The sequence below is a fragment of the Bombina bombina genome, chromosome 1 (genome assembly GCF_027579735.1).
Source record: "Bombina bombina isolate aBomBom1 chromosome 1, aBomBom1.pri, whole genome shotgun sequence".
Taxonomy (NCBI): Eukaryota; Metazoa; Chordata; class Amphibia; order Anura; family Bombinatoridae; genus Bombina; species Bombina bombina.
In genome coordinates, this window is record NC_069499.1 from 1,395,150,303 (window position 1) to 1,395,164,088 (window position 13,786).

General features: G+C 36.7%; 1 protein-coding gene across 7 annotated transcripts in view; it reads right to left on the minus strand.

Annotated features, from left to right (window-relative positions):
* SEMA6C (semaphorin 6C) overlaps positions 1 to 13,786 on the minus strand; it is a 319,680-nt gene that overhangs the window by 56,942 nt on the left and 248,952 nt on the right. For all 7 annotated transcript variants that reach the window (XM_053704899.1, XM_053704904.1, XM_053704930.1 and 4 more), the window contains 4 exons: positions 13,485 to 13,575; positions 8,350 to 8,472; positions 6,998 to 7,086; positions 4,711 to 4,928 (listed from right to left, as the gene is read on the minus strand). In XM_053704899.1, the coding sequence (XP_053560874.1) occupies positions 4,711 to 4,928; positions 6,998 to 7,086; positions 8,350 to 8,472; positions 13,485 to 13,575 (521 nt within the window). The remainder of the gene's footprint in view (positions 1 to 4,710; positions 4,929 to 6,997; positions 7,087 to 8,349; positions 8,473 to 13,484; positions 13,576 to 13,786) is intronic.

The window sequence follows — 13,786 nt, forward strand, 5'->3', positions numbered from 1 at the left end:
ATCCATAATAAGCTTTTCGATATTATTAAGGAATATAGTGATAACATGAGCAGCTCTGTCTATTTAAACAGACATGCCCTTGAGAAAAATGATGGTTTTAACAAGCAAATAACAAATATAAAAATAAACATGAATTAACATTTTCTAATATATTGAATACTATGCAGCACGGAACAACAAGTCATTGGAAACATATCAAGAGGAAATACATTTTACAGTGCAGATTCACTAGTTTCTGTGTTGTCTACAATATCATACAAAGGTAAAATGGATAAGTACAGATTATATTGGAACATTCTACCTTTGCCACCTCAAACACTCATCTCCTCTATATTTGATAAAATTAAAAAATAAAATAAAAGAATAATCCTCCAACTATTAATAAGACAAGAACTGATCTCACACTGCATAGCTCTTTAAATTATTTGTGAATCCAGAGGGCTGCGTATGAGAGCCGATGGGACTCTGAGAATTGCTTTTCTAGACAACGCACAGGCTTCAAGGAAAAGCATTCGCAAAACCGTGCAATCACAGGGGAGACTGCATTAACTGCCTTAATGAGAGAGTGCATTTATGATCCTGGGAAACATACTAATGAAAAGCTTTATGTCCAGCAGCAGAAAATTATTACCGTCGTACAACGTTTCGCAATAGCTTCCTGGATAACATCCACAACACAGAGTTTCTCATTCTCATTACTTGGGAATAAGATGCTCTATCCATGTCTACGTTTGAGCGTGCTTTCTTTGGCCATAATATATTGCCCCACATTACCTGCGGTTTTCTTTAAAGCTTGTAATTTATTGGCCCGTCTTTATTATGTTTTGTCTACTAGCACAGAGGCCGGCAGTAAATCTGCCGCTGAACTTTCCCAGCACTCAATTTGTGTTTCATAGCCCTTCTGAGTTTAGGTTTTGCCTATCTGCCGTGGTTACCTAATGCATTAATGGGAGTTGCAATCTTTCATTTCTTTTTCCTTCTTCTGTCATATTCTTTTTTCTGTTCTACTATTGTTGATGGTTTTCGTGCGCGCTTATTTCCCTGTGCAATGCTATTGCTTTTCTAGGGAGCTTTATGGAGCTTTGGGGAATTATTTTATACAGATGTAATTGGATAACAGCAATGGCAGGTGTGTGAGAACGGCTGTTTATTGGTCTTTTGCCAATATGTTGTACTGCTTTGCTATATTGTATAACTTGTGTTAACATTTTATTGCTCATTATGATGTTTTCTTAGTCTTTGTTATTTGTTCATAGTTTATAGAACATTGTAACGTAATAATAAAATCCTCTAAGTCATCACTTGCAAAGTATGTATTTAACCACCTGCAAAAGGGTTAACTATAGAGTTATGTTTGCTGCTGAGCAGGCTATGGCCTGTGATTGGTAGCTATGTGCGTATGCCACTCCTGATTGGCAAACGGGCTGTGTCCTGCTAAGGAGCTGCAACCATTTGTGGCGACCAAATTGGACTTTAAAGGGACAGTAAACACTTTGGGCAAGATTACAAGTCGCGAGGCAAATCAGTTGCCAAAACACTGCATGCTTTATGGCTTTTTCGCATTTGGGGTTGGGCAGCTATTACAAGTTGGAAAATAACTTATTTTGCGTGCGTTAAGCCACGTAATCCAAACAGCCAAATTGGTGCTCGTTCACGTATTCCCCATAGAAGTCAGTGGAGAAGACAAAAAGAAAAAAAACACACACAAAAACCCTAATATGTTGCGCAAAGCCCATGATGTATTCTCCTCAAAAAGTGTACATGAAAATGCAAATATTTCCTATTGCAAAAATGTTTTCGTAACGTAATATGTTCTATTTATTTCGAAATAAATATTTCTCTATATATGTGATGATTTTTTGACTGATATATCTATATATAGCGAGATATGTATATGAATATATATATGTCTAGATATCTCGAGATCTATATGCGAATATCGCTTTCAAAATACATCTGAGATATTGTTTAATGTGCATAAGATTGTAATGTGAAATCTTTTCATTATCTCCATAGTTAAACATATGTCTATACCTATAAATGCATGTTTATGTATGTGTCTGTACGTCAATGTAAAATCCCTGCATCTGCTGCCCGAGATCTCATATCTTTGAGCCCTTATAACTAATAACTAATATTTTTAAAATATTTTTTATTAGACATTGTTAATATGAGTAAGTGTACTTTGTAATGTATTTTTTATGTGTTTTGTGAAACTTTTATGTTGCCCTAAACTCTTAACTACAGCTCTTCGAGCGCCAAAAGGATTGTTGCGAAAATGGTGAATGCGCATCCGCAATTGCAATTTTTCAAGACTTGTAATAGCTGCGCAATGGAAATTTATTGAGAAAAGACCATATCGCACGCGAAAAACTCATAAGGCGCTACTTGTAATCTTGCCCTTTTTAATTATAAGGCATTTCTGTTGTGTTGCTATAGAATAAGATATCAGCAAAGTCTTAATGTTTTTAAAACAAATTAACATTCTTTTTACTGCAATCGTTTTTGAATTGCCAAACCCCACCCAACATTTGCCTGCCTTATTTCGAGGAGCCAGTGTAGGATTTAGACAACAGACAACAAGGCTAGCCACAGTCATACAGTTAGTATAAAGTACATTGTTTAACAGTTGTTATGTGATCATTCCAATTAGGGACATATATGTAGCAGGGTTAGCCTTGATAAGTCAGCAGGATGCATTTGAAGCTCAGAGTTAGAAATAGCTCAATTTCCAGAGCTAAATTACCTGAAATGGGGGCAAAATAAATTATGAAACTATATTGCAAACATATTTTATTTACCCTTTTATGTAAACATCTCAAAGTCTTTACTGTCCCTTTAAATCTATATTTAATCCCTTTCCTGGAGTCAATCACAATTGTTAAGAAAGAAAATGATCAAATGATTTATCTACAAAAATCTCCATAGACTTTAAAAGTTGCTGTTCTCTTGAAAACCATTAGATAAGTTTGTCTATAGGATTGTGATCAACCCCAAGGGACATTGTGTAGTAAGAAGATTTCCTAACAAATTACTGAATTAAAATGTACTGTTATTTATTGTTATATGTAGTGACAGCCACATTCCATTTCTCCTAATTTCTTAGAAATGGTCATAGCTAAATCAGCTATAGTACTTGGTATCAGTCATCATGACATTGTATCATCTGAATGATCTGGTATCAGTCATTATTACTCTGTATCCTGCATAATTACCTGGGGTACCAGTCATCATTAATTTGTATCATACTATATAATCTGATCTCAATCCTCATTACTTTTGTATCAGATATTATCATAAAGTATCAGTCATTATTATCATTCCTGATAGTAAGAACTGATGATTGAGACTAGATAATTCTGCCTCGTGCAGTAATCATTACTTTGTATCAAGCAACATTATATAGGCTCATTCATCATTATTTTGTACTAGGCAGTAACATCGGTCATCATTGCTTTGTATAAGATAAAATGATCAGGCATCATTCACCATTACTATGTATGTGACATTACTTTGTAATATGCAGTTTTATCTGGGGCCAATTGGTATTACTTATAAATATTGATAGATTTTTATTAAAGGGATAGAAAGGCAAAAACTGAACTATGCATGGGTGCATTTCAATTTTAAATCGAAGGATTTTTGCAATATATTACCATTAGCAAAAATACTTAAGTAAAACTCATTATTATTATTATTTTTTTCCAGAGGCATACACAAATATGCTGTGACAGCCTGTGCACCAGTATTTAACACCATGGGGCCTATTTATCAAAGGTCTTGCGGACCTGATCCGACAGTGCGGATCAGGTCCGCAAGACCTCGCTGAATGCGGAGAGCAATACGCTCTCCGCCTTTAACATTGCCGCCAGCAGGGAGGTGTCAATCAACCCGATCGTACTCGATCGGGTTGATTTCCGGCAATTCCTGTCCGCCTCATCAGAGCAGGCGGACAGGGTTATGGAGCAGCGGTCTTTAGACCGCTGCTTCATAACTGTTGTTTCTGGCGAGTCTGAAGACTCGCCAGAAACACGGGCCCCCATGACTCTCTAAGAAGGTGCGGTGTTCGAATGCTGGTGCATGGGCTCTCACACCATATGTAATTATGCCACTGAAAAACAGTAATACATTTTACAAGCTAATTGAACTAGATTTAAAAAATGCTTCTATTTAACATTGAAAGGCACTCATACACATTTTAAATATGACCTATCACTTTAATGTAACCTGGTACAGTGTTGGCCCCTGAGAGATTACAAAACAGACATTTTTGGTGGCCCATAATATTCATTTTGGACTGCACAAGCTTTTAAGATGTTAGAGATCTCTTACATATATTTTACCTATGTTACATTCAGCACACCCCTCTCTAATACAAAGGATTTTTTAATTCCACCTTGGAATTCACTTTTCGGAGAAATTACACCGTTTATTTCAAAGCTTGCAATCATAGTCTCTATTAGCATATGCTGTGTCGCCAACACGCAGTAAAAGCTATTACTACGAGTTATAAACATATACAGTATATTGCAAAAATACTACTGAAACTTAAATCTTCTACAAGCTATATCAAAGCTTTCTAGATACAATCTTATTACTTAGGAGTGTCTAATTTTTGTCGCAGATTTATTAATGGACATTAAGTTGTCTATAAATCAATAGTTTTCCCTAAATCCCAGAGTTCAAAGTTTTAGTAGACAGAATAAATACCTGTTGGCCTGAGTACCAAACACTCCAATCACTGCAGGGCGATTGTTGATGGTAAGAATATCGCTGATAGATTGAAGCACATCAAAATAAAAGAAGGAGTCTCCGGGCACTGAACAGTTAAGGCGTGCTTTTAGAAAAGATGTCCAGTACTTCTCTAGGACTCTGGGAGATCCTCCCATATCATTCTTACAGACACGAGCTACTCGTGAGAACGTTACCTAGAGAGAGCAGAGACATTACTAAGATAAAGTTCTATAGGATTGTTATTTAACCTATTTACTTCCAAGAAGAGCTAAAATGCGTTGCCTGTTAATAGTTTGCTGTGCATTTTGACCGCACAAAGGACTAACAGGTTTTTTTTTTTCTGATGTGATAGTGGACAGTAAATGGTGCAAACAAATAAAGAAAATGTGTCTAGAAAGTGTGTGTTTAAGAGTAAGGGTAGGTGTAAGTCAATGTAGTATCAAGAAAGTTTTGAATAAAATATGATAAATCTTATAAAAAGTGCATGGATAATAAATGAATATCCCAAGATTGACCAATTTATTTCATAATTAGGCCAGCAAGAATATTAATAATGAAGTACACATATACTCAAGTGTCAGACAAATGTGTTCACATGAATATGTATGCTGAATAATGCTAAATGTTAGAAGCTAGAAGTAAAATTCTAGGATAAACCTGAGCCTGCTCATGGCCAGTCGAAGTCCTAGGTAGGTTGCTAAGCAACGCCAAACATGGTTGTAACCCCTTCAATTCTCAAAGGTATCAACAGCTCTAAATCTTGTGAGTCCGGTTTTTGCATCTTTTGTGATCTTCTCAAAAGGATTGTACATGATGGAAAATAGTAATATAAAAATATTTAGCCCCCCTTCAGTACATCCTATAATACAATTTTGTACCCCCAATTCGTAAGGTGTAAAATCTCATCTGCTCATGCCCTATAAAACCCTGTGCCCTATTTAAATAATTTTCTGTACTAAAACATATGCTACCTCTACTGGTAGATTATTCCATGACTCTACTTCTTATAGTGCTGTATCTGAAAACTCGTTATCACTAGCACCACTGATTACAGCTCTAGTTCCACAGTATCCTATGATGCAGCGTTGGACAATGTATCCCGTAGGCTGTGTTTCTTGCTGATAATGATGTTGACAACCTGATTCCAGGCACCCAACTCACTCATTTCCCTGTTAAGTGCCTTAGTACAGCTAGGCAGCCTACCCTTTGGCTGAAGGCAGATGAGCAGATAAGGTCTATCATGTGGCTTTTATCGAACGGCTATTTTCATTTTATCAGGCTCACCCAGGTCTGGCAGCTGAGCTGCAATTTGTAATTTGTTTGTAATTCTGTTTAGGACTTGGAGATGAGATAAGAATAGATCTCCGGTTTTATTACGTGGGATTTCATACGGATAGTGCAGATACTTTAGGCTTGTAATATGTCCTGTCCCAAAATCAAGTAACATTTTTAGAAAGTTTTTTTAAGCTACATTAGTATAACGGAGGGCAAAATACTTTACATAAATAAGAAGCTTTTTGCTCCCTTTACACTTATTTAAAAAGAAAATAAATAAATAAAAATGTTACATCTATTAGGTAGCAGAGGGCTTGGTGCAATGAGCAACTAATCAAATGTATAATTGCAGTTATCTCACAGAGGGTGCAATGGTCTCTGCACTCTGGCGAGATTATCTAACAAGTCTCAGCACTACTGTGGGGTCCCTCAAATAATTTTAGGATGGCAAATTTTAGCTTGAATGCTATTTCTCTCTATGTGCAGCGTTTTGAATGTGAAGGACACATACATTACAATATACCATCTTTAGTACATTTAGCACGAAGGTAGTCCTAGATCAGCTATTTCCTTTTCTATTCAAAGTCACTCCATACTATGATTACCATTTGTCCCTATCCTCTTGGGACAGTCTTTGTTTTGGCCTACTGTCCATTTAGATAATTGTCTTAGGAATCAGTCATGCATTTTAAACATGTTCTATTATGAGAGTGAATGTACAATCTTTTTTAAAATATGGTGTGTAATGTATAAAATAAATAGTTAATATTTGCTGAAATACTGTGTCTATGTGAATACTTTATGGTGAGTTCACGCTCGTTTGCATAGGAGTGTGTTCATTTAGGAACTCCTGGTGGGCGTGGTCAATAATCTTCTAACCTGCTTAATTGATTGTTTTAAACCATTTTTTTTCAAATGTTAGTAAGAAATGATAATTACTAAAGATTAACAAACTGTTGTTTACAATAAGAGTTGAAGAAACACATACCTTTCCCAGTGTGGTATATTCCATTGATATTTCCCGGAAGAAGAAATAAACATAATTTCCAAATTCCACAGCATGGATAAAGTGTGGTTCTGTTTTAGGGGGAAAAAAAGAGTTCAGTGCATGTTGAGCCATTCCATTTATCCCTATTTAATGCACCGCTGCCCCCTGTGACAACCATCAGGTTAAATAAAAAAGGAACAAATTATTGATATGTTACATAAACTATTCCCACAGCTCAATACCAAAAAAAAAAAACATTGTTACACAGCCAGAATGGAAAAAATGAAATGGAGAGAATGATGAAAACAACAAGTGAAAAAACCATAACTCAGCATTAAATAAGCTGCTAAGAAGTATTGCCCAACCGAGGTCCTCAAGTACCCCCAACAGTCCTGGTTTTCATTATAGCTGAACCAGTACACAGGTGAAGTAATCAGCTGATCAGTAACCAACCTGCTCTCATCCATCAGCTGATTATTTCACCTGTGCTCTAGTTCAGCTATAATGAAAACTAGGACTGTTGGGGGTACTTGAGGACCGCAGTTGGGAAACACTGTGGCTAAGGTAAAGGTGTGTAGAAAGTTTAGGCAAATAAGGAGAGATAGGAAAAACACAACAGGGTTAAGGAGGAGAAAGAAGGTCATAAACTGAGAACACAGAGACAGCAAAGATTATAAAGAAGCCAAAACAAAAGGAGGAAAATCAATAATTAGGAATGAAAGTCGACAATAGTTGGGAAGGAGAGACAGTGATAGAAGATACAGCTATGCCTAGGAAGGAGAATAAGCCATGGGAAGTAGGGAGAGACAGTGATGAAAAGGAAGTAGAAGCAGCAATGCCCAGAAAGTAATGACAGCCATGACTAGAAAGGAGAAACTGCCATAAAAAGAGGGAGAAATATAAATTACAAGGGAAGGAAATTAGACAGCCATTCCCAGGAAGGAGAGACAGCCAAGCTCAGAAAGGAGACAGCCATGCCCAGAAAGGAGAGACAGCCATGAAGAAGAGGGAGAAGAGACAGCCATGCCCAGAAAGGAGAGACAGCCATGCCCAGAAAGGAAAGGCATGCCATGCCCAGAAAAGAGAGACAGCCATGCCCAGAAAGGAGAGACAGCCATGCCCAGAAAGGAAAGGCATGCCATGCCCAGAAAAGAGAGACAGCCATGCCCAGAAAGGAAAGGCATGCCATGCCCAGAAAGGAGAGACAGCCATACCCAGAAAGGAGAGACAGCCATACCCAGAAAGGAGAGACAGCCATACCCAGAAAGGAAAGGCATGCCATAGCTAGATTGTACTGACAGTCATGACACATAAAGAGATAAGCAGCTGGGACAATAAATCCCAGGCCTTACCTCTAAGCCATTTGGAATCATATTTTACTGTCCTGAGCTGGAGACTCTTCTCCCCTATACTGCGATATATAACGGCATCACTGGCCTGGGAATCGGCTACCGTTGCAGAGTATAAATTTCCATCTAGAGAGCCAGAGAGAAGAGATTTGTAAGCAGCAGAATGTGGCATCCGGTAGAAACACTACTTGCAAACTTGCTTCAGGCTATTGTAGCACTAACTCAAACAGTTAGCCCAGCACAGTGTACACCCAGCGATAGTTTATTTTCTATGTCATAACCACATGTAATGTTGCATTACAGTGTTTTATGTACCAGCAATCCCTGTTTGATTGTTTGTAATAGTGGAACTTTTTCAACATTGGATCTCATTAATGTTCCTATAAAATTACAAAGCAGTAAGAATTATAGACCCAGCTGTGGCTCAATCAATGTATTTGTTATTGTCTCACAAGCAGCAGTGTTCATGTTGAAAAATTCCCATTTTCTTAACAATGCAAATGAAATACATTCATTTTAGCAATAATAAAGTTGTTTTTTTCCTCTAGAGATCTCTTCAGTTTATCTGGAGGGTCCTAGCTGTGAGACCTTGCAATATAGAACTGATATAAATATTTCAAAGCATTCTCATGTATATCCCACAGAGAGAATTATAGAGAACGCAGACACAAAAATAAGGGCAACGCTTTAGATTTTAGTAAGTTAGTATAAAACTGTGTTGTTGAACTATTTACTGCAGTCTACAGGCACTAAGGTTTATGTGCTGCAGTTTAAATGCTCAACTGTAAAATGGGGTTAAATGCAAAGAAAATGGGTTTGTAGCCAAAGGCAGAAATTAAAAAGGGAAAAAAAAACTCCCACACTCTATTTGAAGCATTTCTGTTCATCATTCTTGTCTGCGTAAAGTCTCCATTACAAATAAAACTCCTGTTACCAATAACCCACTATGCATATCAATGTAGAATGAAAATATTTGTGGTTAATGAATTGTAATAACGGCTCATTAGCAGATTAGGACATTTGCATACAGGGATAAATCATTTTAGCAATTTGTAAATAATAAATCAAGAAAATGAAGGGAACAAAAAAACCTATGTTATATTAATATGAATGACAAGCGTCTGAAAAATGAAGTATGTTCTACTGAGTGGATACAACACATTACACCTCCAGGCTATCTTGCCTTGCCTTACATACAGTCTTCTATGGCCCTTATTTATACTGTCATATACTGTAAACAGGGCCAGAGATATAGTAAAACAAGAGCATTAGTCAAATGATTAATTTTTCATTGGTTAAAATATTATTAGTATTATTACTGTTATTATTAATAAATAAATTACCTAATTATCAGAGCCATGTAGAAATACTTGCTAACTGGCTATACAATACTTTTTGTGGCTCTTACTTTTATGAGATGGGGGATTCTAATCGCATGCTTTTATCTCCAACATAACTTAAATGAATATTGTTTTTCCCCTGGAAATAAGCTTCACTTAAAAGCAAAGCAAACCTATCTTCTACAGATCAGAGCTAATGAGCTTGAAACGACTGTCCACAAATAGTTTATTTAGTTCATAAGGGGATTGCTGTGGTTAAACACAGTACAGGAAGCAAAAAGCATGAGATGTATAACTCATTAGCATCTCTGAGCCAAAGTTCTCTGGTACATTGGTAACAATATTAACAGAGTACATCTGGGTAGAAGTAAGCGGGTATACTTGCCTAGATGTGCTAACTGGCTGTATAAATAGTTTTGTGGCATCATAGATACATCATAGATTTTACATCATAGATTCTGCATGTGTTATTTATGCTGGAATGAGCCCAACTACATGTTGTTTATTTTATTTCCTGGTTCTTTTACCTTCTTTATAGAACACCACAACTCACCAAAAAGGAGTCATTTTGTCTTTTCTTGCATTTTCATTTGGTGGCTGATTCCATTCAATAAAATGCTTAAAGGGATACTGAACCCAATTTTTTTTCTTTTATGATTCAGAGCATGCGATTTTAAGCAACTTTCTAATTTACTCCTATTATTTTTTCTTCGTTCTCTTGGTATCTTTATTTGAAAAAGCCAGGATGCAAGCTTATGAGCCGGCCCATCTTTGGTTCAGCACATGGGTAGTGTTTGCCGATTGGCGGCTACACGTAGCCACCAATCAGCAAACACTATCCAGGGTGTTTTCAGAGTTTGATTACAGTAAAAGGGGGCAAAATAAAGAATGAACGTGTATTACAAAGTTGTTTTAGAATGCATATTTAATCATTATATATCACAATCTCAAATTGTTTATTGTCCCTTTATGTTAGTGGAGCTATTTAAGCACCACAACATTTTATACACACACACACAAAATAATAATAATAGTCCATACTGCTCTTCTCAAACATGTTTTTTGCAACATAATAAATCTACATCACTGTCTAAAGTCCTTAAAACCCTTAATGCCAGAATGAAAAATAAACAAGCATGTAATAATCTGTACAGAGAAATGTTAACTCCTTAATTACATTCCTGCTAATACATCTGTCTGCGGCCCTTTAATTAAACAATGTAATTAATTATTTTCTTTTTGTGCCAAAATATTTAATTTCACAAGATTAAGAGCTCAGGAGTGACTGAGTGCATTGGATACAAATGCATTAAACAGAACAGAAACGTACTTCAGTTTGTGAGTCAGTCTATTTAAGTCTATTTTTAAATTTCTGCTTTGTCGTCTCAATTTCCAGACATATGCTTAAAGGTAATATTTTACTGAATCCGTGTAGCAAATCAGAGAAATGTGATTATACATTCCCTACCTGAGAATGCATATAACACCAGGTATCCCAGTATATGTACAGCTGCATTAAAATCTGTGTAGGCTTTTTCCCTAACCAGACTCTGTGCAGCTAAGGATTACAGAGGATTACTGCCCTCCTTGGGCTTAATCCCCATCAATTCTCACTGCGTCTTTATTGCTTAAAAAGTTCTTTGAGTTTCCGGAGTATGAATCCCAAAAAATCTGAGACTTGTCTTATTTTTTTTCTCTCTAACTCTACTGATATCTTAATAAAACTGAACACTGAATGCAGAAGCGTAACTAGAACTCACTGGGGCCCAGGACAATGTCTGTGGCAGGGTCCCCCTCATTTTTACAGCTCCCCTTCCAAAGCATAACTATGGAGCAATATAGCAATATATATAGCTATACAGGGAGTGCAGAATTATTAGGCAAATGAGTATTTTGACCACATCATCCTCTTTATGCATGTTGTCTTACTCCAAGCTGTATAGGCTCGAAAGCCTACTACCAATTAAGCATATTAGGTGATGTGCATCTCTGTAATGAGAAGGGGTGTGGTCTAATGACATCAACACCCTATATCAGGTGTGCATAATTATTAGGCAACTTCCTTTCCTTTGGCAAAATGGGTCAAAAGAAGGACTTGACAGGCTCAGAAAAGTCAAAAATAGTGAGATATCTTGCAGAGGGATGCAGCACTCTTAAAATTGCAAAGCTTCTGAAGCGTGATCATCGAACAATCAACCGTTTCATTCAAAATAGTCAACAGGGTCGCAAGAAGCGTGTGGAAAAACCAAGGCGCAAAATAACTGCCCATGAACTGAGAAAAGTCAAGCGTGCAGCTGCCAAGATGCCACCAGTTTGGCCATATTTCAGAGCTGCAACATCACTGGAGTGCCCAAAAGCACAAGGTGTGCAATACTCAGAGACATGGCCAAGGTAAAAAAGGCTGAAAGACGACCACCACTGAACAAGACACACAAGCTGAAACGTCAAGACTGGGCCAAGAAATATCTCAAGACTGATTTTTCTAAGGTTTTATGGACTGATGAAATGAGAGTGAGTCTTGATGGGCCAGATGGATGGGCCCGTGGCTGGATTGGTAAAGGGCAGAGAGCTCCAGTCCGACTCAGACGCCAGCAAGGTGGAGGTGGAGTACTGGTTTGGGCTGGTATCATCAAAGATGAGCTTGTGGGGCCTTTTTGGGTTGAGGATGGAGTCAAGCTCAACTCCCAGTCCTACTGCCAGTTTCTGGAAGACACCTTCTTCAAGCAGTGGTACAGGAAGAAGTCTGCATCCTTCAAGAAAAACATGATTTTCATGCAGGACAATGCTCCATCACACGCGTCCAAGTACTCCACAACGTGGCTGGCAAGAAAGGGTATAAAAGATCTAATGACATGGCCTCCTTGTTCACCTGATCTGAACCCCATTGAGAACCTGTGGTCGATCATCAAATGTGAGATTTACAAGGAGAAAAAACAGTACACCTCTCTGAACAGTGTCTGGGAGGCTGTGGTTGCTGCTGCACGCAATGTTGATGGTGAACAGATCAAAACACTGACAGAATCCATGGATGGCAGGCTTTTGAGTGTCCTTGCAAAGAAAGGTGGCTATATTGGTCACTGATTTGTTTTTGTTTTGTTTTTGAATGTCAGAAATGTATATTTGTGAATGTTGAGATGTTATATTGGTTTCACTGGTAAAAATAAATAATTGAAATGGGTATATATTTGTTTTTTGTTAAGTTGCCTAATAATTATGCACAGTAATAGTCACCTGCACACACAGATATCCCCCTAAAATAGCTATAACTAAAAACAAACTAAAAACTACTTCCAAAACTATTCAGCTTTGATATTAATGAGTTTTTTGGGTTCATTGAGAACATGGTTGTTGTTCAATAATAAAATTAATCCTCAAAAATACAACTTGCCTAATAATTCTGCACTCCCTGTATATATATATATATATATATATATATATATATATATATATATATATATATATATATATATATATATATATATTGTACACAGAGACAATCAACCACACACATATAAACACACATGGACACATATAAACATACGCACACATATACACAAACAGATGCACATACAAACATACACACACATATACACAAACACATACATGCATATATATATATATATATATATATATATATATATATATATATATATATATATATACACACAGATGCACATACATACGTTTACACACATACAAACACATAACCAAAAGGGAGTTGATGCACAGCCTAGCAAACAGCCTAGCAAACATCACTAACTTTACAAGAGGAAACAGAAGCAATGTAATTTGTCTTACCTGCAAATAGAGCAAGGTTGCCGTATTTAGCATCAAATGGGCATCTCGCCTGACCATTAAAATCATCTCCTTCTTTTTCCAGGGTTTTGATCTGTAAAATACATAAACCAGGTGATATAATATATTCCTTATTATACATTACATTTTACAGTTTAGTCATAGAATATCTGCTACCTAACTGCCCGGCAAGATCAATAAGTCATAATCCTAATTAATAAACTCCGGGTTCTTATGTTCGTTATTTTGTTTGTTAATATCCTTACCTCTTATTGATTAATTACATTGTGGTTTACTTCTTTGGT